The sequence below is a fragment of the Kryptolebias marmoratus genome, linkage group LG22, assembly GCF_001649575.2.
Source record: "Kryptolebias marmoratus isolate JLee-2015 linkage group LG22, ASM164957v2, whole genome shotgun sequence".
In the NCBI taxonomy this organism is placed as follows: domain Eukaryota; kingdom Metazoa; phylum Chordata; class Actinopteri; order Cyprinodontiformes; family Rivulidae; genus Kryptolebias; species Kryptolebias marmoratus.
The window spans coordinates 24,363,175-24,387,330 of record NC_051451.1 but is presented as its reverse complement, the minus strand read 5'-3'; the positions used below and the strand labels follow the sequence as shown (position 1 = coordinate 24,387,330).

General features: G+C 39.5%; 1 protein-coding gene across 3 annotated transcripts in view; it reads left to right on the top strand.

Moving 5' to 3' along the window:
• The first annotated feature begins 8,225 nt into the window (after nucleotides 1–8,225).
• Nucleotides 8,226–24,156, top strand: part of mcu (mitochondrial calcium uniporter) — a 54,188-nt gene continuing 38,257 nt past the window's right edge. For 2 of the 3 annotated variants that reach the window (XM_025005197.2, XM_017412828.3), the window contains exon 1: nucleotides 8,281–8,475. In XM_025005197.2, the coding sequence (XP_024860965.1) occupies nucleotides 8,359–8,475 (117 nt within the window). In that variant the 5' untranslated portion in view covers nucleotides 8,281–8,358. Of the gene's footprint in view, nucleotides 8,476–24,156 lie in introns of all 3 variants that reach the window. The other variant, XM_017412827.3, reaches the window with a different exon arrangement.

Below are 24,156 nucleotides of genomic sequence, written 5' to 3'. Positions count from 1 at the left end.
ACCACCTTTCATTTATTTATTGGTTAAAATAGCCTGACTTTCTTGTACTCTTTCAAAGTCAACTTCCTCAATAGCTCAGGCTTTCTGAGGGTTTCTTTTTTCTCTCTTTTTTTTTTTTTGGGCAGCTTTTTAACTCATTTTCTATCCAGTTATTGTACATGTACATACAAGCATAATGTGCAGTATCTTCTTAAAAAAAAAAGTGGGGTAAATAGAGAACAAAAGAAGAATCTATTTCAGATTAACAGTATCTGACTTACTGTGGAGCTCATTAACTTAGCCTTCAGTACTAACGTAAAGAACCTTGTTGTTCTTTTTGACAGAGACATTAAAAATGTTAAATTAAAAATGAAAAGGTTTTGTAATCTTTCATATTTAGGATGTCTGGAAAACCTCTCTGAAACATCTTTAGTTGATTCAAAATGCTGCTGTCAAAGTTCTGATGAGAGTTAGAAGTCTTCATTGGCTCCCTGTAAACCCAGAATATAATTTAAAACCTTACTTCTATCATTCAATACTCTCAACAACCAAGCTCCATCTTATATTAAAGATCTTCTTGCTTCATATTTTCCTACCAGAGCACTTCGCTCTCAAATTTTGCAAGTTGACTGATGGTTCCTGTAGAGTTTCTAAAAACAGAACAGGAAGCAAAGCTTTCAGTAATCAGGCTCATCTCTTGTGGAACCATGCATCATTCTTCAGCTGATTATCTATAACAAGCTTTCACCTTACAGCTCTTTGGGAATCACCTTGTTGGTGCTAAAATACTATTTTCTGATACAAACTGTGTTCTCTTTAGTAAACAAAATAAATGAGGACAAATTGGGTCCTTGATGCAGGCTGTTAAAAACAAAATGCCTATTTTTCCTAAAGATTGTTTTCCTTTTTTTCTAACTTGTCTGTTATATGTTGAGACGACACTGGTTCATCCCTTGAGTTTAGGAGCCTTTTTAATGACTGAATGGTTCTTAAGTAGCTTAACAAACAAAACACCATTCTTCCAAAATAATCAGGAACTGGATAAGAAATGAGTGGAAATAGAAGCCAAGGTCCCAAGAAACACTTGGAAAAAAAACTTTTAGAAAGTCTGGAGAAATATTGATCAAGACCCCTTTAAAATATTACGTTAATATTAGTTTAATTTCTTAAAGCAAAATATTGTATAAAGAACTGGATGAATGATGAGTTCTGCACAGCCCTGAATGCCTTATAATTTGTAAAGCATTTTATCATTTTACACACAAAACAGAACAATTACAATTGAAATTTTTAGCATCTCTAACATGGCATATGTAAGCAAACCTGTGTGCATGTGTGTGTACAGAGCAAGAAGTGCTACTTTCTGTGCAGCAGGGATTCGCAGTCTCTGCTGTCACTGATGAATGCCTTGAATGACAGTACTGAACAGTACTTGAAAATGTGTCATGTCTGAATGACTGCCTTCTTTACAAACGACCAACACAAACTAAATGTTGTCTTGGATGGATATCTGATGGCGTGAATGCAAAATGAGAAAGGAGCCAGCTGCCTGGAGATGTCTCACAAATGACTGTAAATCACAGGGACTTGACATAATAAAATTGACAGTGTAGAGTAAATTTCTGTTTTATGCAACCCCCACATCAACTATGATATGAATAAAATGTAGATGGATAAGATACAAAGCTGTGTATCTGAGTCAACTGAATATTTAAAAAAATACTGAACATGTCAAACTCCAGTATGCACCATAACGTACCATACCAAACCATACCGTACCGTACCGTACCGTACCGTACCATACCATACCATACCATACCATATCAGCTTTATTAATAAAGCATTTTAAACAACCACTGGAACAAAGTGCAGTGCAGAAAAGCAAAAGACAAATTAATAAAAGACTTTACGGCAGTCACACAAGAAAAGAATGATAAAAAAAGAATAAAATTAATGAAAAGTACTCATTGCAAAGAATGAAATCAAACATAAAAAGGTTATTCTGAGCTACATAAAATAGTACAGTTTGAAAGCATTTCATCTAGTTTTCTAGATTCATTGATATAGACTCTGACATTCTGTGCACTTACTGTAAACAAAACATTTAGCTGAAATTGCATAAAACCACATGGAAACTTGAGCCAGATGATTGACCTACATAAGGCTGACCGAAGTCTGTGTGACAAATAAAGTGAAATCAGACAAGCATAGAATCTTGAAGAAGACATTTAGGGGAACATATAGGAGTGAATTTCCTGCTAAAGACAAAAGAAAAAAAAAAAACAATGAACAAGCAAGACATGTATCTGACAGCCATCTGCGTAACAATGGTAAGAAATGCCATACTTTTGAATTATGGATCCAAGTGGGAGCAGATGCAGCAATGAAAGGAGGGGCCTAAAACAGAGCCCTGTGGGACTCATAGAATGGAATAAACTAGTCTTCATAGTAAGTTTTAAGGACTTTGTACACTGAGCGAGGAGCAGAGGAGAACACAGATTCCCCAAGCTTGATGCAGAAGGTTTGCTACGTCAATTAGGACCTAAACTACACCAGAGATGTGTCTCTGATGGCCACCCACTTCTCCAAACGAGAAAGTAGGATATTATGATCCACAAAATCAAATGCAGCAGTTAAATCTAAAAGCACAAGAATAACACAATCACCTGATTCAGTGCGTCATGCAGTTAGAGCAGAAAATTCCTTTCTCCACAGCCTCGTAAAAATGAGAAGGCATTTTTGAAAACAACCACTTATTATCTAGGCCTGGTCTTCTGTGTATTTCATACACTAAACTATTTAGCCTGCAGGTTCAAACAATGGATTTTTTTAATGCCACTTATAGAATGCAAATGCACCAGTCCTGCTTTACTTCATTGTACCAGATCATTGCATTCTCTTGACACTTTGTGCACAAGGCAAGAAAGTTTAACAGCCATGTATTGATGAAAAAGCTATAACTTGGTCAAACCCAAACCAAATGTCTCACCTTTGAGAATTTGTGATATACAAGGACAATATAGCTGAATGCCTCTATAAAGATGAAAAATTGTCCTCACAAGTGGAGCCAGAATCTGAACTTACTTTATCAAAATAACTATTACAATAACAAATGGACATTTTGGTCCAAAATGCCAGGGGGTATAAGCAATGTGACTGATTTTTGTGAGCTTGTTTGATTGCCTCCTAACATGGCTCAGTTACTGTTTGTAGTAAATGTGAGTGGCTTGCTTTGATAAAAAGAAAACAAGACCATATACACACTATAACTGAATTAGCTTTTTGCAATCTTAATTGCAAATCTTTATCTTTATTACTCTTTGTCTGTTCCCACTGTCCTTTCTCTCCTCCTCATTCCACACATTTTAATAAGTGATGCTGCCTAACTGTGTCTGCAGCTCTCCAGTGCAGGACTCATTAACACAGGCAATTCATCACACCAACGCCACAATATGGAACAGTCAGCTTTTGAACTTTCCTATTTAACGTAAATAATGTGACAACAGTAATAACCTCACCGTGACCCAGGAACCTAGAATGGAAGCAAATATTTTATTAATTTTGAGCCATTCATCCTATTTAAATAAACCACGCCAGTCGTTTATTATCCTCAGAAATGTGAAGTACACAAAGCAAATCAGTTTTTACAAAGGAGAGACCAGAGAATAGATATTGAGCATTCATTCAACTCATGCAAAATTCATCTTGCAAATAATTAGGTCCTTCACAACACAAGTTAAATGGGAGTTGATAAATGTCTTGAATTTAAATTCATGTGCACTGAAGGCTGCTTGTTGTGTTTAAGGGTCAATGTTCTGAACTATAAAAGGAACAGCAGAACCCATACCTTCATTCTCCTCAAGTTCCCATATAAGGCACAGCCTTATATGGGAAATGTCTTCTTATTGGTTACTAGTGGATGTATGTGTGTGTATGTGTCTAAATGTTAGCAAAATATCTCAAGAAACCACTGGGCAAATTTTAATGGAACATGCAGAAAATAATCATTGGTTGCACATCTTCAGCTGATTAAATTTCAGACCGAGCCTGATTCCAGATGGCTGCCACAGCCAAATGACCTTAGAAAACCCAGACTGGCTATAATTAAGTCAGTTTTACAGTTATTGTGACAAGATCTGGTGTGGTTGTAGCTCAGAGTCATTCACACACATCTCACAGCATTGCATGAGATTGCGCATAAAGCTGTTTTCAAGGTTTGAACAAAATGGTTGCAACTCTGTGATTTCTCAACACGAGATGATCTTCGTCTAAAACACGAAAGGCCTTTAAATTCTTTCTGCAGTTTGCGTTTTGTTAAGATAAGGCTTACTGTTCAGCCATTGTGTTGCAGCATCACAGTAATCTTTACAGCTGTAATTCATGCTGATTAACACTATTCTGTTGTTGAGGCTGTGCAAAGGTGGAGCAGGAGATAAAATATTTCTGCAGAGCCTCAAATGTTTTTAGCAGCTGTTTTTCATTAAACACTATTGCAACTTTTGCGCCTTGTGTTTGCTTTGAGCGTCTCACTCTTGAGTGCTGTATTGGAAACACACTTGTAAACCCACAGGAAAGTATATATTACCTCACATCCACTGTGCTGGGGTTTTTTTGTGCACAGTTTATTATTTTTGGGGGGTGAAAACTAGAGTGAAACCTGATCCACAAACTCTCCTTTTGTGTGGCAGTGAAAAAAAACACTCAGGTGAAGAGTTGCAGACAAAAGCTGGCTCCGTTTACAGCAGTCCTATTTCTGTGTGAGCCCTGTAAGCCCGTGTGTGTGTGTGCAGAAAAGGCTGCATACCCTGCCTTGTTAGGGCCGTGTGTACAGAAGAAACTGATTGGTGGTGTGATGAAACAGAAGTTGCACACCCATAAGGGATTGCCTTTTTTGTTGGACTTGGGTGGGGCTGTTTAATGCTGCTCGGTGACATTTCATGCACAGACGTGTACAAACATGTGCAAAAAGGCGTGCATATACACCTTACACCTTAGTTTGTACTTGGCAGAGTTCATTCATCTTGTCATAATCTTGAGACGTTGATTGTTTGAAAGCACAAGGGACTGATTTTAATGCCCACCATGAAAGGTGATAATGTTTTTGATTGTGTCTCTGTGTGTGTTCATTTGTCTGTCATGTTAGCAAAACTAACAAAACTTAGTACTAACATTTCACGAGATTGTGCATAACTTAATTTACAAGGTTTGAACAAAACAACTATAACTAAAGCCTCATCATAAGATAATCTTGTTTAAAACTCCGGCATGAAAGGCAGCGGGCGATATGCATTCCTTTAAGAAAAAAAACCTTTAATTTAGTGCTGTCATCGGAGTTCAGATTGTATACAAAACAGTGCACAATCTGAAATGACTTAAAAGACACGGTGAAATCTAATTCCTGCAGTTATTTTTTTGTTTTCACTTTACTGCACCCGTTTTTCCCCTCTTTTGTTTTGTGTACACTCCAGGCACACGTGTGCCGGTCTAGCTGCACGGTAAAGGTTTAACCGAGCCCACAGTATTTGGAAAGATTCTCCCTACGAATCGATGCAGCTTCAAGGCCTTGAGCAGGTCATTGTCCATGGCTGAAAATTTGCATTTAAATAGCATCGCCTACTCAGCCTGATGCATTGCACCTGAAAAAAGTCAAGAGGGAATTGGGATAAGCTCGGGAGAAATTAAATATTACTCTGTTTTTACACTAACAAAGAATGAGCATTATTCACATGAAAATAACCAAAGGTTTGATAGATTCTTAATTCTTGCTTCTGTTTTAAGCTAAAGTCATGTATGTCACCATGTTATCGTACAAATCTCTAAACTAGAGTTACAAAAACGTGTTTACTCAGTATCTGGTTTCCCTTTGACCAAGACAGGAGTGGCATTTTATGACAGAATTGGTCAAAGATTAAGGTTTAACACGTTCCACTAATGAGAGTCTCTTTGACAATCATTGACTAAAATACCTATTACCACTAGGATTTGCAGTGCTTGGATGATTGTGGACAAAAAGAGTAACTTCTAATACTTAACTTCTTGCTCTCTGTTATTTAGTGTTAGAGGCTCTAAAAGCCGTCGAGGAAACGCTCTACAATTTAAAGCCAGTGTTTAAAAGCAGCAGAAGATCAGCTCAGTTGATCCAGCTGGGTTGTCTTTTGGGACACTCGATAGTCACAAAGCGTGACTGAAGGACGAGCTATTTTTACACAGATAAATAGTTGCTGTGGGTAGTGACAGCAAACCATTCATACTGGTTACGGTGAACGTGTCTCTTTCAAGGTAACTCTTTGAAGCAGAGCTCAAACTTTGCTCAAGAACTTGTTGAGCAAGTTGTTTTTTATTATGTGCAACAAGGAATGGATTACTATATACATCATAACTGCCTAAACAGGAATCAAAATCAAACATAAAACAGGTTATCCTGAACTGGATCTTATGGTGCGGTTTGAAGGAGTTTACCCAGTAGTTTTCCATATATGCAATTCTGATAACTGTATAACAAATTGTATAGAAAACCAAAACCAAGGTAACCACACACGTGTCTGTCACTCCCTGACAGCACTCTTAAAGAAAAAGACAGACGAGTAAGCAGAGTAGAAAGTAGGTCTCAAAGAAACTGCCACTGCGTGAAACCTATAAGAAAAACAAAAACAGTGGAAGTGTTTGTTGGAAGTATTTGCATGCAAGGTTTTTTGTAGGCTATAAGTTAAAAAGATCCTTCACTTCCTGTTTTGAAGAGAATGGTTTAAGCTCGGATGCAATGGAAGTCAATGATAGTTTGGATGTGCAAACTCTGCACACTGGGAGCATTTTGGAGAAAACTGTAGGTCCTACATTAAGGAAAGACACGCTGGGCAAAAGACAACAAAAATTCCTTTGTTTTGATGTATAAACTAAAAATGAAAACAGTCTCCTCTGATGTATTCATCATCTTATCATTACCGTTTTTATCATTGTAACATTTAAAGTAAAAATATGCCAACAACAATAATTTTTAAATTTAATGTAAAGCTGTAATAGGTGTTGTTGTGGCAGCAATAAATGAATTTCCAGGCACTGTTAGATGAAATCACTCAAGCAGGTCTATTTATATAATGTGCACAGAATATAGAGAGCATTAAAGACAATGAACAATCAATATCAGAGTCCCAGGTCTGAACAGGGAAGCTCCGAATCAAAGCTCTGGTCCCCCAAGTCAACACAGGTGCTTTTATTAAAGATATTGAAATACTGGACCAGAAGGAGGAGTTTTGGAAAGGCAAGTCAGTCTGGTTCCCAGGGGAAGAAAATTCAACATCACTTCTATAAACAAGTTCATTCTGTGAGAACCCATGGCACTTGGAATAGAAGTCATAACATTATCAGGACTTATAAACAACAGGTGTAAATTCTGCCATTACAGTGTCAACATACATGAGTATTTATTGCTTTGATTAGAAATTTTATGCTTCTAACACAATTTCTACACAGTTAAATGACTGTTTGGCACTTAATATAATTCAAACTCATCAGGGTTTTTGTAAAAATTCCGTTAGAAAACAAATATTCCTCAACTTTGTTTACGATCAGACACAGAATATCTCCGGTTAGAGTTCAGAATATCTCAGCACAGCTCATTTGCCTATGAATTTAGCCCCAACCTTTGCTTTAACGCTCTCCCAGCTTGATTTCCTCTTCTTCTGTCGGCTCTCTTCAGTTTCTTTTCAGAAGAAGAAAGAACTTCACCTTTTAGCACTTTCAACCCGACATCTCTGATTCCATCGTTGTCCCTCTGACTCTGTTTATTTTACAGACTCAATATCTACTGTGACTGTCCGAGAAGCAGTCCTCAATGTTTGAATGTAAACAAATAAGTCGTAATTGTTGGCAAAAATAACACAACTCTGATGATTTCACTCATTTTTTACAAATTATGCGGTAGCTAGTAGTGAATGATGTGTATTTAGTAGACACAAAAAAGGAGTATTTTGACTACTTTTTGGGGATTATAGAGGACCCCCACTTGGTGTTTTATAACCCACAGCGGGGTCCTGACCCCAACTTTGGGGACCGCTACCACAGATGAAGTGTTCATGCTTCAGTATTTTGTGTACTTTTTGCGATTTAAAGTACTGATCTGGCCACAGATGTGCAGACTTGCAGCCCATCTGTTATATAACAACCCAACTTTGGTGAATCTGAGTGAAATTGCAGAGAGGTGGAGTGAATTGCAGTCTTTTTCCTCTCCGAAGTGTTTGGTGCAACACTGGGCATGTGTACGGAGCCGTGGTCCAGCCCCACAACCCGCCCACCTCCCTCCCTCTTCCCCTCTCGGTGCGTCTGTCTCGGTCCGCCCGCAGCCAGCAGTCTCCTTCCCCGGCGAGCTTTTTCACTACAGAGATGGCTGCGAAAGTGTGCAGGTCGGTGCTCCTGTTGTCCCGGAGCAGCGGAGCGGTGGCCGGCAGCCTCCCCGCACTTGTTGTGTCCCCGCAGCGGCACCAGCAGCACGTCGGACCGGTAAGTCCCAGGACGTGCGCGCGGCAGGGGAGAGGAGGTGAGGGCTGGGGGCTGAGGGCTGAGGGCTGAGGGCTGGTGAGGAGGACCCAGGCTGGAGCTCGGCGGTGGCTGCGCCCGGCTCTCTGCTAAGGAAGTAAAGCTAACTAGCCTCAAGATTTTTTTTCTTTTTTCTTTTTCCGCTCGCTGCTGTCTTTTTTCGTTTTCTGTAAGACTGGGCGGAAAAGGTGAGGCTCAAGATGAGTCATGTATCCAAACCTGTCGGGTTATATTAATCCTCTCTGCGGGACGTGGAGCTTTTAGAGTCATTGCAGTTTTTTTTAATGATTATTATTTTTTTGCTTTTTTTTTTTGGAGCTCTTTGCCGGCTATGCCCCGTCGTTTACTCCAACCATACCCTCAAGACTGTCGCCTGATTTCATTAAAAAAAAAAAAAAAATCTCCCAAATTCTCCTGCGTCCTTCAACTTTCGAGGCTGATTTCTCATCCCCATTAGAATGAGATGGTCTTGGCTGGTTTTCAGAGTATCTGCAGTGCTGTTATGGATGTCATATTCCGATGGGGTGAACATGTATCTGGCTGCAGTCAGTGCAGTGTGTGAGCTGCAGTGTGCTGGTGCAGCAGCAGAAACTCAGAATAATGAATGTCTGTCCAGAGCTGGAGAGAGGGGAAAACTACACATCTGTGCGTGGGTGTGTGTCTGTGTGAGAGGTAGGAGGAGGGACCGTGTGTGTGTGTGTTTTATGCATGCACACACACACACACATATGAGGCAAATCATGAACACGGAAGCCCACACTTGGATGATGTCAGACTCACCCAGCCAGCCAGCCTGCTTTCTTCCTTTCTTTCTTCTCTTTTTTCCATCTCTGGGTGTTTCCCCATTCAGATGGGAGATCCTGGGTTTTCCTGCAAGCTGATGGAAGCTACAGCGTGTAGCAGTGGATGCAGTCACAGAAACCCTCCCAGTATAAAAAAAGAGAGGTAGTCATGTTTGCAAAACTGCTGCTAAGTGAGGCTTCTTTTTTTTACGGCAGCTGCATGAGGTGGAAGGTGAAACCCACTCGAATACAAAAGAATCAGGAAGCTGTTGCAATGCAGGACTGAGCGACACCTTTACTCAGAATATTGGCATTGTCGTGTCACCACTCAGTCGTATTTCACTCTTTAATTAAGGGGACCAAAGCCCCGAAGCACACTTACTACTATTCACCTGTTAGTTTTGATTCAGATGTCTTCTTGAAGCTTTGGAAAAACCCTGAAAAAAATGGGTCATTGTGGCTGGATTGGGAATAGTGTGTTGTAGACAAATATTGAAAAAAAAAAAAGTCGACAACAATGATTTTGGCGAAAGGATAGAGAAAACTCAGCCCTGTAGAAAAACCACCCGAAGTTTAAACAGGTTGAAGAAAGTGGGACTGAACATGCCTGATTTGGGATTTTGATATCGTTACCAGTTTTTGCTCAACCACAGTTTATTGTTGTGATTTATTTTTGAACATTTTTACACCTCAGTGTGGTAATGTCACTTTAACTTTTGAGCTGTCTAAACTTTTCAAAATGTTTCTGCAAAAAAAAAACTCTTCACACTCTCACAAACTTTACACTTCTTATACAAGTTACACATCAAAATGTCAGCATTTTTGTCTTCTTTCATTCAGTGTGTCGCTCATTGTTGTAGGACTTATGATTTCATGATTTTTCATTAATTCCCTTCAGACTGCAGCGTGCACACGTGCCATCACACACTTTAGAAACAGAAATTTACGTGTGACCACATCACACTTCTGCCACTCATAGTTAAGGTTTTTTTTTCATTTTATACAATGTATAGCTGTTTGTTGGGGCTTAATTTCTGCTCTGTGTTTCTGTTTGCCTCATTGAGACTGCTATCAGGGAGTGACAGACACAGGTGTGTGGTTACCATGGCAATGCTAACAAACCACTAGCAGCAGCTTTAACATTTCTTTTCATTTCGTTTCTCTTTACACTTCTCATAAATTTTTTATACATCAAGTTGTGGGCATTTTGTCAGCTTTGATCATTCCAAACGTAGGTCCCAAACTGATCCAATCATCTTATTCTTCATTAAAAATAATGACCACAGCTATTTATAATTCCTTTACTTTATAGAAGGAAGCTGATGTATGTTAGAATTTCAGGCAGTATAGCTGCATCGAAACACTTCAGATTTTATTCATAAATGCTCTGGTTGCCTTTTTTTTGTTGTTCTTCTGTTCAACAAATATCTTACAAAAACTCTTTCTGGGGATTCATTCTTGTAAAACAGGCTTTTAACTACAAGAATGATCAAATTTACTCTGATCAGCCATAAAATTATGACCACTAATGGATGATTTCACCTGGTTATCTTACCATAAGGCAGTACTACCCAAACCTGGTCCCTGAGGGCCACTATCCTGTACGTTACTCTCTAGATGTTTCTCTTCTTTGACACACCTGAGTTAAATGAACAAGTGATTAACAGGCTTCTGGAGAACTTTACGACGTGCTAAAGGGCAGAGAAACAAGTAAAACATTCAGGATAGTGGCCCTCCAGGACACCACTGCCGAAGGCACTGCTTTTTTTAGGAGAACCTGTACACTGGCTTTTGTTGCTGTGACACAGTCACCCTAACATTTCTGCAAACCAGTCACACACACACACACCTGCAACAACCACCCCCCTAGCAGGAAAGCCATGGATAGGAAAGGTTTACAGAATAGGACTCTCAGTCTTCAAACCTCTTTTAGGTTGCGTCCAGAGCTGTTTCAGTTGTGAAAGGAGAACTTACTCAGCATTGAGTGGGTGGTCATAATCTTATGGCTGAGTTAAAGGTACTCATTGCGATGTATGCAATCAAACATAAAAAAGGTTATCCTTTAACAAATGATGCAGACTGAAAGCGTTCACTCTATGAGTTTTTCCAGATATATTGATATTCTGAAATGCGGGTTTGCACTCAGTGTAAACAAAGCACTCGGCTGAATCTGCTGAAAACCCCATGGAACTTTAGTCACATATTTGGCCTGCTTTAGGTGGTTCATAGTCTGTGTAAGTCAACAAATATAGCAGAACTAGACAAGTGTAGGATCTCAGAGAAGCCGTTTATGTGGAAATATATATATATATGTGTGTAAAGCACAAGTGACTTTTGGGAAACTTCTGCAAGTTGAACGTTTGACTTATTTTCAGTCACTTCAGCTGTTTCTGTAGGTAAACAAACACACATTGGCACCATTGACAGATTTTTAATTTAAGCACACGTCCATATGAAAAAGAATATTTTGCAGATTTTGTTTATTGCCTCAGGAATTATTTTGTCCAGTTTTCATGACTTTGCAATGAGTGCCTTTTAAGATATTGTTCTCCTCTTGTTGCATTTAACCCATAAGTGATTTCATAAACAGTTTAAAAAGAGCAGCTCACCTTTGTTTCGCCAGCATCGGCCTTTAGAAGTTCCCATTTTCTGTCAGTCATCCTCAGCTTTTGTAGCTTTGTTTCTCTGTCATATCGGGGCCTTTGTCCGCTGAAGTGTTGCTGTTGCGTCTTCTAACGTAGTCTTGTCTCTGCATGACAGCCGGGTCTTTGTGTTCATTCTTCACTGCGGTGTGGAATTTCTTTATCAGCGCTTGTTTTTATCCAAGCTGCAGTGGAAGATATGCAGTTGGCCTACGGCGTGCAAGTCAGTGTTAGCAGGAAGTGTTTCCACTATAGACTCAAATATGCAGCGACGAGGCCATCGGAGCACTGCTGCTTCTGAAATGAGTTTCAGTCACGATGGACCTGAACTCCCCAGGGATGGAAAGCAGACAGTGGGCTCCAGAGACTCACATTTAACTTCCACTAGTTTTCTATTAAGTCAGCTGTCATACAAAAGGCAGCTCCCCTTGACATGAGGCAGGGGACATCAGTCACTCTGAGTAAAGGAGTCATAAATGGCTGGGGCCTTTCTTTTATGTAGAATAAGCTGATTGAATCAATATTTTCAGGATCTAGAATTTAATCTGAACACTAGAAATAAAATATATCTGTTTTCATTTAGGCCAACCCTTTTATTGAAGTTGAGCATCTGGTGGCTTTAGCCGTCAGAGTCACGGGGTTGAGGCTCATTTTAGGCTTTTAATCCAATCAGTGTAGGAGTAAACTAATTTATTCCCGCTGCCTTCAGAGACTCGGCACCCAAGTTATCCGGATTAGTGTGATAAGAGAGTGACTGTAAGCTTGTGGCTGAGCTAAAGGTGATAAGATTGTTGAGTGATTGATCAGCCTGTCCAAACGGACACTTTCAATAATGTCCGCGGCCCTTTACAGACAAAAAGGTTCCTTACTCCATTTATTGTCTAACTGAAACAGGTTATAGGTGTTTATATGAGAGGAAAAATATAAATTTATGTGTCAATTTAGCTAATTATTGATTTAATTTCTCATTTCGAAGTCGGATGATTCAGTTGTATTACATTATCTTGCTTGGGGGAACAAAAAATCAGTTCTGTGCAAAAGAATTGATTTCCTGTTCATGATATTAGATGTTTATGACAGTATTGATCAGCATGTCTTTTCTCACATCCTATTATTTCATATCTGGGTTTTATGCAAGGGTGGAATCTATGATTTTCTTTATTTTTTTTTGGGATCTGCTCAGCTGATATTTATCCAGACCCATGGGGAGTCTTGGTGTGTGCGTGGAGAGAGTTGTCGTTAGCGGATGAGAAAACTGATCTGGGTTTACTCACAGGCAAAGTGGTTAGTTTGAGTTTCAGGGAGAGGTTAGTAGTTACAAAGTGATTCATTTGCTGGACGGGAATCTCTTTCAGTGCATAATCTGTGTCGTGATCATTACATGCTAACAGTTTCCACATTAGGATAGAGTGGCTCGGTTGAAAGGGAGCCTATAGGATTTAACAGTTTCGGGGGTATAGGTAACCTGATAAAAAGGCGCCATGGAAAACCAGGTTGTCACTTTTTTAAAAGCTGTGTGCCTTGTTGAAAGATATGACTGAATTTATTACATACGGCCATTCTGAAGTGGGTTGACTCCAAAAAGTACTCTGTGGTAGATGTACATCCCTTGATTATTTTCTGAAAGTTTAATTGAAATCCATCTGGTGGTTCATGAGATATTTTCTTAATTGATTCCAGAAGCTAATGTCAAAGTTTTAAACACATATCTCCTTCAGCAGCAGGCAATAATAATAGTAATAATAATAAAAAAAGAGTTACTGTAACTAGATTGTTATCCTTCAAACTGTCCTGAGGAGTTGAGCTCGGTAAAGACCGCCCGCTCCTCAGGGTTTGACTCCATAGATAGCGTGTTGAAGAGCAACAGACAGGAAATGGAGAAGAAGAACGGTCTTGTATTCCCAGACAGGCATGATAGTTCACCCATCTTCAAAGGCTTCTTATCTTTGTTGGTAAAATGTCCTGAGATGGAATAAAAGCCAGTAAAATCAAACATTTTCCAACAATTTGTTGTTCGTGCGAAGCTCTGTTTCTGAGAAGCTGCAACTCTTTGGTTGTGTTGTTGTGACAGAGAAAGGGAACTTAAAGCACAAATACAATACAGCATTATCTGAATGTCAGTCATTGACAAATGAATAGCAACATGTTGTCAAAAAATAAAGATAATTCAGTAAATGTTTTGTTTTTACTTCCCTTTCCAGTAGTATGTCACTGTTTTTTCTGCTTGTTTTCATTCAGAAACTGTTTAAACGTTAACATTTTGAGTTTTAAAGGTTGCAAAGTCAATAATAACCCATCCAAAAAACTTTATAAAGTAAGAAACAAAATCTGCACAATTTATTTTCTCATATCGATGGTTATTGTCACCTTAAATTAAAAATTTGTGAGCAGTTTGTGATTGGATTACCTTTTGGAAAGAACCGAAGTGACTGAAAACGGGTCACAAAGGAGAAGTTTGGATTGAGAATTAAGACAGTTTTGATGTATTGATTATATTTATGCTCAGGTTTGTTGTGTAAAATATTCAGATAAAAGTACTTTGTTTACGTTGAGTGTGTACCTGCATTTCAGAATTGCATATCAGTATATCTGGAAAACTACTTCACCATTTGTTAGTTCGAGATAACCTGCTTTCATAGTTTCCAAATAGAACAGATTCTCTGGCTTAATTTGTGGAAATGTTATGAATTATTATCTTGCTCTTTGTAGATAGCTCTTTGAATGACCTCGGTTTGGAATTTATTTTTTAAAATTTGGACCAGATTGATGAGCTAACGGCTAATCCGACCAGGGCCAAGACCAAAGTGGGTTTCTGCCATCTTAAAACGACTCGATTGTTAAAAGTTTTAGTAGTTGTTCATTTAAACAGTGATTTTATAAACCTTTGCATTGCTGTCGGTGTCACACTGTATGGTTATTGTGCAGAAATGTGATTATATTCCTGCAGGAAGTGGCTTAGGCTTCACTGGAAGTGCTACAGCTACTCCACTGTTTGTTCATGGTTATATGCAGAGGCATATTGAGCTATTAGCTCATCAATCTGGTCAAAGAGCTATCTACAACAGGTAAGATGTTAATTGTTCATAACTTCTCTACAGAACCTCACAACAACTTGTCTTAGTTCTTGCTTTAATATAACACCAAAAACTGCTAGATATTTGATAATTTGGTGGTGTAATGTTGTTTTCACCAGAGTGTGCAGCAACTCTGAGCTGTAGTGACCACTGGCCTGTGTCATGCAGTCAGAAGCAGACAACCTTTGAAAATCTCCACTGAATTAACTGTGTTTTTCAGCTAAAAATCCTTCCACAAAGTTGGGGATAAGACCAGAGGCCACATGGCTCTGATTTTATTTCTGAGATAGAAAGCCTTTTTTTTTTGCTGCTTGAAAAGGTAACCTCTCCTGCGGTTCTTGCTCTGTTTGCTTTGAATTAAGTTTTGGCTGCAAGTGCAACACCCCGTGATTTACAGAAAACTGAAAGCTTAAGTTCAAACAATGTGTTCAGGATTTGTTTGTAGCTCATCAAAATTGAATGGGTCACATTAGCTGGTAAGTTGTATTAATATGGAGATGCAAAATATTATTTATTATGTTTTAATCCTACCTGCAGTACTGATTTTGTAGCAGCTTTGTATGGAACCTATAGGACAGTGTCAAGAAACTGTCACAGATTGTCTTACTATAGGACAAACCACTAAGTGTGTGTTGTCATTTTGACACAAAATGTAATAATGCTGACTTCAGAGGTTGCACTCAGGACAGAGCTCCTGTCATTTCTGGTGTAAGTCTTCCTGGTGTGTGGTAGCCAGAGGAATTTCTCACGTCAGCGTGTGGTTTGAGAGCAGTGTGATGGATCTGCAGGAGTACTACGCACTGCACTAAAACTGTGACGTGCTTCGCTTTACGGTACTCATTCCAAAGAAGACTGCTCAAAACCAAAAAGGAAGAGACCAAATCTGCACCATGTTTTTCTCAGTGATGGTAAATGTGTCCTTAAATTCAAAATTTGTGAGCAATATTTGTAATGAATGCCATTTCCGTGTGTTTGTTAACCTACGGTGGCTGAAAATAGGTCAACAAAGGCAACGGCCAAGAAAGAGACATTTGAGATGGAGAAGTGTGACAGTTTGTATTTATGCTCAGTTTTGTTGAGGAAAGTCTGTAGATAAAAAGACAAGTTGAAACAGTAAACTGGAAGAAGTTTTGCAAAAGCTGCATGTGTTTGAAAGCCGAGCTCTGAATTTATGGTGCTCCACCTCCTGCTTGATCCTCGATCTTTAGTCTTTACAGTTGTTTTAGTCGATCTTTCTCTTTTGCGTTTAGCAGCAGACATACTTAGCAGAGAGTACCTTTAAGCTCATTAAGCTGCACTCCTTCTGTCCATCACTGGCAGCTTGGCAGTTTTTGTAACGTTTAATAGTTTCTGTGTTGTGAACTATGTTCTTGGAAACTAGGCAGTGATTGAACAGAAACTGTCTTTAACAAAACAAGATCTTTACATTTACATTTACTGATGCTGTTTATTAGGAATGACATCACTCTTCATGTTTCAGAATCATTTTCCTGTAACATATAGAAGCATCTTGCGCAGACAGCATAAGGCATATCCAGGAAAAAAAAAACAGAATTTCGTAATTCCACGGCCTCACGTTTGTTGAAACCGAGCATTTCTGAGTCAGATTTTTGGCACTGAGAGAAAAGCTTTCTTCTCTCCCCTTTTTGGGCTCGTGTTTCTTGTTTCTTCTTCTAATTTCCCTGCGATGCCTTTGTTCAGTACATTACAGCACCTGCTCAGCATGGTAACCATTCTCACGCTCGCCAGCTGTTTGCCCTGTCGTCAGACGAACTGCTGTGGGGCTGAAATAGTTCAGAATAATACCCTGACTAAAGGCATTGTCCTGTATATAAGCAATTATGGCTGCAACATTACGTATGTAAAGTACATATATCATTTTAATCCCTAAACTGACAAAGGAGCTGCATGCTTCTGTTTGTGTGATCATTAGACAATGCTGTGGCATTGTAACGGATGAGACTACAGTGATGGACAAAGTCCTCATTAGCACCTTGGAAGAAATTTCACCCTTGAAGCGGTAAACGACTGGTGAACCTCTGCTGTTTGCACGGACTAATTAACTGGTTCCCATGTTTCTGTGTGGCCCAGTGTGTCTCCAGTCGAGTCTGAAAAGGACATTAAACTAGGCCAGTGTGTGTAATGTGATGATGGATGGAAGCAACGCTCGGTTAACCCCCTCCCCCTCCACACCACCGCTCATCTGAGATGTGGGGCTGTTTGCAACCTCGTTCAGGAGGGCAGGTGAGGCGGCTGCCGAAACCTGAAGGTCATCGGCCGCCCCGCCTTTCATCTCCTTAGATATGAGACTGGGCTCATTATTGTGATAAATCTTTGGGAACTCTCGGCCAAAATGAGCAGCGTAAATTAGACTCAGCAAATTTAGTCTGTGTGAAGGTCAGCTGTGCCAAAATTATTCCAAAAAAGAAAAGAAAAGCACACAGATGGTGGTTATGTTTATGTCCTATTATTTAGAGGCCACAGACCTATATAAAAAACAACTTATGCGTTGCAAGTTGTCACGATGGAGTTTTTGTCTTTTTGCAGAATATCAGGACTCACTGAGCATGAAGCTAATTAGTCAGAGAGAAGTACGCTTGACCTCTGCTTCAAGAAGTATTGATCCTTTGTATCCTTGTTTATTCAAGTTTATGTGAAATAATAAAAGTGAGTGAGCAGGATCAATGTCTGCCAAAAATAGAGACATTGACACTTGCAGGTGACAGTTTACCCCCTAAAAGATAACGTGTTTAACTTGTGAAGCTTTACAGTACTTTTGGATTAAAAACAAATCAAGTTTCCGTCACTATTTCAATGTATCTGTCAAATTTGTAAAGTGTTAGGTCTGATCCTTAGAAGTTGGGTTCTGTGGAAAAGTTCTGAATGGAGTTGAATTCTGATGAGCTAAAGGCTAGTTTGAGTAGTGCAAAGATCAAATTATGGATCTCTCGAAGTTTGATAGTTGCCTGATGACCGTTAGTTTACAAATACAAGCAAAAAAAATGTAATAAATTCATATTTCATTTGTTTAGATGTTTGTTTCCTAACTGTGCGAGTTCCTAAATTGTTTGCTTGTATGTATGTTGAATTAAAAGAACATACAAGCAATGTTTAATACAATTATTTGTTCATTGAATAATAACAAAAAAAAACAACATTCAATAAATTTTTGCCTGCTTCTTTAATAATAGGTCCTCCTCTCTTATATTTGCATTTAACCCTCAGATGTGAACATCTCTGAGCTGCTGATATTAGAGAAAGCGAGGCTGGATCTTATTCTCATTGTGTGTGCTCAGTTTCTCATGCCAGTCACCTTTTTAGAGCTGTGATCAGTACTCCTGCCCTTCTCCTATAACTTTATTGCGTCTTTGAATTGAAAGGAATATAGTATATTTATTCTTACTGATCGAGAAATTACTACCGCTCACTTAAATGCAGAAAATTGTCATATCAGGGCAGGACGAGGAGAGTCATCACTTTAATGACTGTGGCAGGAGAGATGAAACTGGCTTTGGCTGTCAACAGTGAGGCAGCCCCTAATTGGAACTGGAAACATTATGCATGAATGAGTCCTATTTTACTAATGGAGTAATTTGAATGAGATGGTTCAGAGGGATGAGGGGGATTCTGATGTGAGGATTCCCTCGGCCCTAGGTTCACCTCTTCTTATTAAAGAGGAGCTGGCTGCTTTGCTTTTGTCGTCTCACTGTCAGCATAAATAAAATGATTATTACTCTTACTGCACAGTCTTTGTTTAAAACCCTGGTTTTTTATTCATAAGCCTGTTATTCTGTCACAGCCATCTTTAAAGAAAGATAAAAATGATGCAAATTTTTGAAATTCTACATTTCAGCACTCAGCACAAAATTTATGTTTAAATACGGACACGTGAATCTGTCTGTCAGGTAACATGGCGAAGAACGCCTTGCAGTAATTTGCCTTTTGATGGCGGGCAATTATTTATATAAGCATTCACACCTTTTAGAAGCTGTCTTGGAGAAATAGATGATCCATTGCTTATCCTTCACTATGCAGCTGTCTTTAATGAGGTAGCAGTTTAACCAAAATGGAGTGCGACAAACATTACTGATTTGTAGAACCACCCTTGAAATGCAGATTAAGTCCAATTATTGAACAATCACATGCTAAGCATTTCTATTTCTGATGGATCACTTTCCTGGAATAATGACAAGAGGAGCATTGCATTTTCACCACTTTTTGTCCTGAAAGCCTGAGAGCGCGGGGGTCGACGTCTCGTCTGATAAAGCTCCTTGATCTCTGAGGGAGCGACGGCACACCTGCTGGATGGAAATCTGCCTGCATTTATCTCTGCAGTGATGCCGCCTCTTCTCCCAAGAAAATAAGGGCTCGTCATGGTTAAACAGGATGTAGGGAGAACTTTGATGTCATCCCTGTGTTGAGATCATTGTGCGGAGTGGGAGCGTGTGTCGATGAGGAATCATTTCTCCGTGGTGAGGCACGGTGCCAAGCAGGCTGCTGCTGCTGGCTCCTGTTTCTTTTAACGCTTGGGCTCAAGTTGCTTCTTTTTTTTTATTCTGGGTGGTTGGGATGGAAAAGCTGCAGCCGTCAAAACAAGGCCTGTTTACGCTTTGTAGAGCGAAGACGTGCTTGACATGTGTCGCCTTGAAGAGTTCTTTAGCAGAAAATTTGAAAAGCACAACTTCTCTGGCTTAGGGGAGATTTTTTCTGTTTGTTTTAACATGTGCAGCTACTGTTTATGTGACTATTTAAATTTGTTATCAGCTACCAACGAAGGGGGAGGGATTAAGGTTTTGTCTGTGCCGTTGGCAAAATATCATGACCCACTGAATGGATTCAAGATGGCTGCTACAGCAAATAAAAAATGGCCATAACTCATTTTAGGTACTGAGCTAAAACCTGGTGTGGTAGTAGCTGAGAGTGATTCCCAACATACACCCTGAGCTCTAACTGATCACACAAGATGTGTGTTTAAAACTTTGCCATTAGCTATTGGAGTAAGCTCTGTTAGCAAAAAACCTTCAGAAAGTAATTATTGGCTGCACATCTACAACTAATTAACATTTGAGGTCAACCCAATTTAAGATGGCTGCTACAACCAGCTGACCAGAGAAAACAAAAATACGGATAATGTAGCCAGTTTTACAGATGTTGAGCTCGAATTGTGGTTGTAGCTTAATTTACGACACGTACTCCAAGCGTTAACGGATTATGCAAAATTTCACACGTGATTGCGCACAGTCTCAACATCAGATGACCTCAGTCTGAATCTCTGGCGTGAAAGGCGGCGGGCAATATGGATTCCTTCAAGGAATGCTCGACCTTTACTTTTTTTATTGTGGTATTCAAGAACAGCAGTTTTTTTAATGGTTTATGGTTTTCGTTTTGTTTGTTTTTTATGCACTCTTGAGCACATATAATTCTATAAATCTGTTAAAAACTAACCTCTAAATTCACCTCAGTTGACCTTAGAAAATATTTTTTTACGACAGCGCCGTGAACGGATCCCGGCACATTTATAGTGCTCATTCCAATACTTTATGAGAAGTCTTCATTCTAATATATTTCTTTCCCCTGGAGCTTCCCGGACAAGTTATGCTGACTCTGAAGATCTCCCTATTTCTGTTTTGTTCCTTTCTGCTTTTACAACATCAGCTCGCACTTTGCCTGAAATGAGATGTCTATATCTTGTGAAGGATGCTTTTAAATGCCTCATTACACAACCAGAAGTCAAGATGTGGGGTTTAACTGAGACTGATCTGACTCGGAGCACATCCACAGAGTCAATGATCCCCACGAAGCAACTCTGTCTGTTCGGCTTGCTGCCTGCTCTGTTTGCACTGTAATTACCCAGATTGTCGCGGTGCCATGGCAGACCCGAGCACTTTATTCACCATGGAGAAAACAAACAACGATGCACACCTCTGACAAACAATGGACTCTAAACCCCTCAAGTCCCTTTGTATTATTAGAAATGATTAACTGAACCTGAGAGACCAGACAAACATGATATTTTACAGGTCATAACAAGCTCAGTCATAACCTCTGCCTCATATTTTTCAGCTGTGTTTAAATTATACCTTTTTTGCAATTTATTTGCTAAGCCTAATTCTAACAGAGGCACAGTTGAAAGGAAAACTGACTGCTTAATTGCTGGTAATAAATGAAACTGTAGTCCGAGATTTGGGCATCGTCTGTTTTAATTAACCTCCTATATCAACGCAGGTCGATCAATACTTGAAAATGCTGTGGAATAAATATGCCAGAGAACTGAGCTACGATGGGACGTGTGTGAGAGGATGTGGGATTAAATTGTGAGGTGAAGATCAGAGCCTTCTTTTGCTGCCTTAGCACTTTGGAACCCCATTAAAACCAACCAGTCAACAAATAGAGTTATGTCACAATTTGTACTTAATATTGAGCCTTATTATTAATAAACTGGAATAATTTTATTATGACTGTGCAGTCTGTTTCTAAATATATGTTATAAATATATAAAAATTAATGGATGCCACAGTTTGGTGCAGAAATACTCTGCAAGTTCATAACATTCAGAATTTAGGTCCCGTCATGCTGCTCTTACAGTAATCAGTTTGGAGCACATGGAGCGGTGTGAGCATTTCTGGGCTGAAGAAACATCTAGACTGAGACTGGGCTAAATCTGGCCTAAAAGCAGAAGTTCTGTACATGTCTAAATCTAGTTTTGGATGCCAAATATAGGGTTTTTTCCCCACTAAATATGTTCCAGTGCTAGACTAGATCTGGTGCTAGTTCAGGTTGTTCTGGTGGAAAAAGTTTGGTTTTCCATAACCAGAGAGCCAACTTGGAGTCGTGTCATTATGTCACATTAAATGTCTCTGTTTTATTCCGAATTACTGAAGAAGATCACAGAGCAGAGACACACAGGAATTGTCTAATAATTCTGTAATTATTCTTGCAAACAAATGTCTTGATTTAAAAGAAAATGCTTCACTTCAGCAGGAATAGGTCAAATTAATAGTAGACTGCAATATTAAGTAAAGTAAAAGTGACCGTATTTTTTTAACATGACCCTCAAAACATTTTAATTGGTTGTTGGTCTCCATGAGCCCACCTACAGCTACAGCTCCTGACAAACTTGGTTCTTTGCTATGGCCCTGCAAAGTGTTGGCGCCGAGTTGGCACCGGTTTCCTGGTACCAGAGCCTTTGGTGGCTGAAGCAGAAAGAGCTGGTGCTAAGAGAACTCTGGCTCCGGTTTAGCACTGGAACCCCCCCAAAGTGGTCTGCATTTAGCCAAGTACCAGTTTGGGTCTCGAGCTTGAGTTTTTTCATTTCAAGTGCTCCACAGACTCAGCTGAGCTAAACAGCCAACGTTCTGTCGCAGACACTTTACCTCTACATTTTAAAACGTAATCAGGTACCCATACTTTACTCAACAACAAGCTGAAACGCCTAAAACACTTTACAGTGTTTTAATAGTTTTCTAGCAGTCATTTAAAGCCATCTAACTGAATAAAAATCTTTTGGCTTTAATATTGGTAGTCCTATAGCCACAATGACCTGCCGCAATCAAAATATCTTACACTTGGAAAGCTGATGTTTGCATAATGTCATTGTTAATGTTGACCCAACTTTACGATCCATTTAGTTTTGTTTTATTCTAAAAATCAGAACTTATCATGCAGGACAGTCAGAAGCACTTCTCCGAAGCAGGGCATTGTGGGTAAATTACCTATGTTTCTGTGATCCATCATTGATGAGACTTTACCTGACATGAACCATTTTTCTTTTCTTTTTTTAAAATGTTTTGCTCTTTGGATTAAAAAACACTTAGTATTTACTCAGAGCAGTATAAGGCCAACAAAACGGAGATAATCAATATTAATGATGCTAGCACAACGGAGATTGTGTCGTTTGGATAAAATGGTGGAATCTTGTTGTCCTATTAGTGGTCACTGATGGTTAGTGTGTTCATTAATGAAAACTGGCAGCCGTAATTGTTGTCATTTTGAGTTTGAGTTACTGCCGCACTGTTTGAAGTGGCTTTTATTTATGAATGCAGGTGGTATTAAAGGATGAAATCTACATAGGCTAATGTTGTTTAGCATTGTCAGCATCATCTGGGGAAGACTTTTCCCTCGAGCTCTGACAGCTTCTACAAGCGTGGAGGTGTCAGCGCTGTCTGGTGCTCATTTAATAGTCTAAGGCTTGAGGTGTGACACAACCACGCAAGTTCAGGCTTTGTTGCATCACCGAGTTTTAAGGGCAATGAGAAATGCCTTTTTCTGTCTATTAACATCGTCTTAATGGAGATTGAGTGGGAAGATGATGAGGTTTTTTCATCTTCATTGCACGTTTAAAAAAACCAACAGTCCCACGACTCTCTGCCAGAGAAGGTCAGCGACGACCCCTGCATCAGCCCTCAGGCAACAGGCTTTTCGCTACCTGCTTCTCCTGTCAGCGTGTTAGTCAGCTGTCTGCATGGAGCTTTTCATCTGCAAGGATGAGTGAAGGAAGAAGGCAGGTAGCACAGAGATGTTGAAACACTAGACATTTCCACTCACTGTACTGTAAGTCATATTTCCTGGTTGGCTAGCGGTCTTCTTTTCTATAAATAGCTTTGACGAGATGGTAGATAGGAGACTTGTAGGGGGGAAAAAAGCATTTCCATGGCGACAGTCTTGAGTTTTGTTATGAGGGAGTTACTGTAGAGTGTGGGATTCTGAGTTATGTTAAAAGTATGTGTTTACTGTGCCTCCCCTAGTTGTTAGGAGATTGTTGTCATGGCATTCCGAGTCAGACAAATTAAAAATAGTTGGTTCCTTCCTGCTGGTTGAAGACATCTGAGCTGTGTCCTATTACAGTATCCCTGCTTCGCTTGGCAAACGCCACGTTTGGCTCCTGCAGACCAACGTGTTTAAGTCTGCATCAACCCGGCCTCTTTAAATACAACAAACAGATGGCTAAACAAATACAGCAGTGGGTTTTTTTTCTGCTCACAAATGCAAAATATCTTGCTTGGAAACCCAAATTTAAATCTTATTTTCATAACCAGACTGAGACAACAGAAGCATCTGTGACTTTTCTGCTTCTCTTGTCTTACTAGCAGCTTGTAACAGAACGTCTCTGCCTTTCTGTAAGAGTGCTGCCCTTAAAGTGATAGTTCA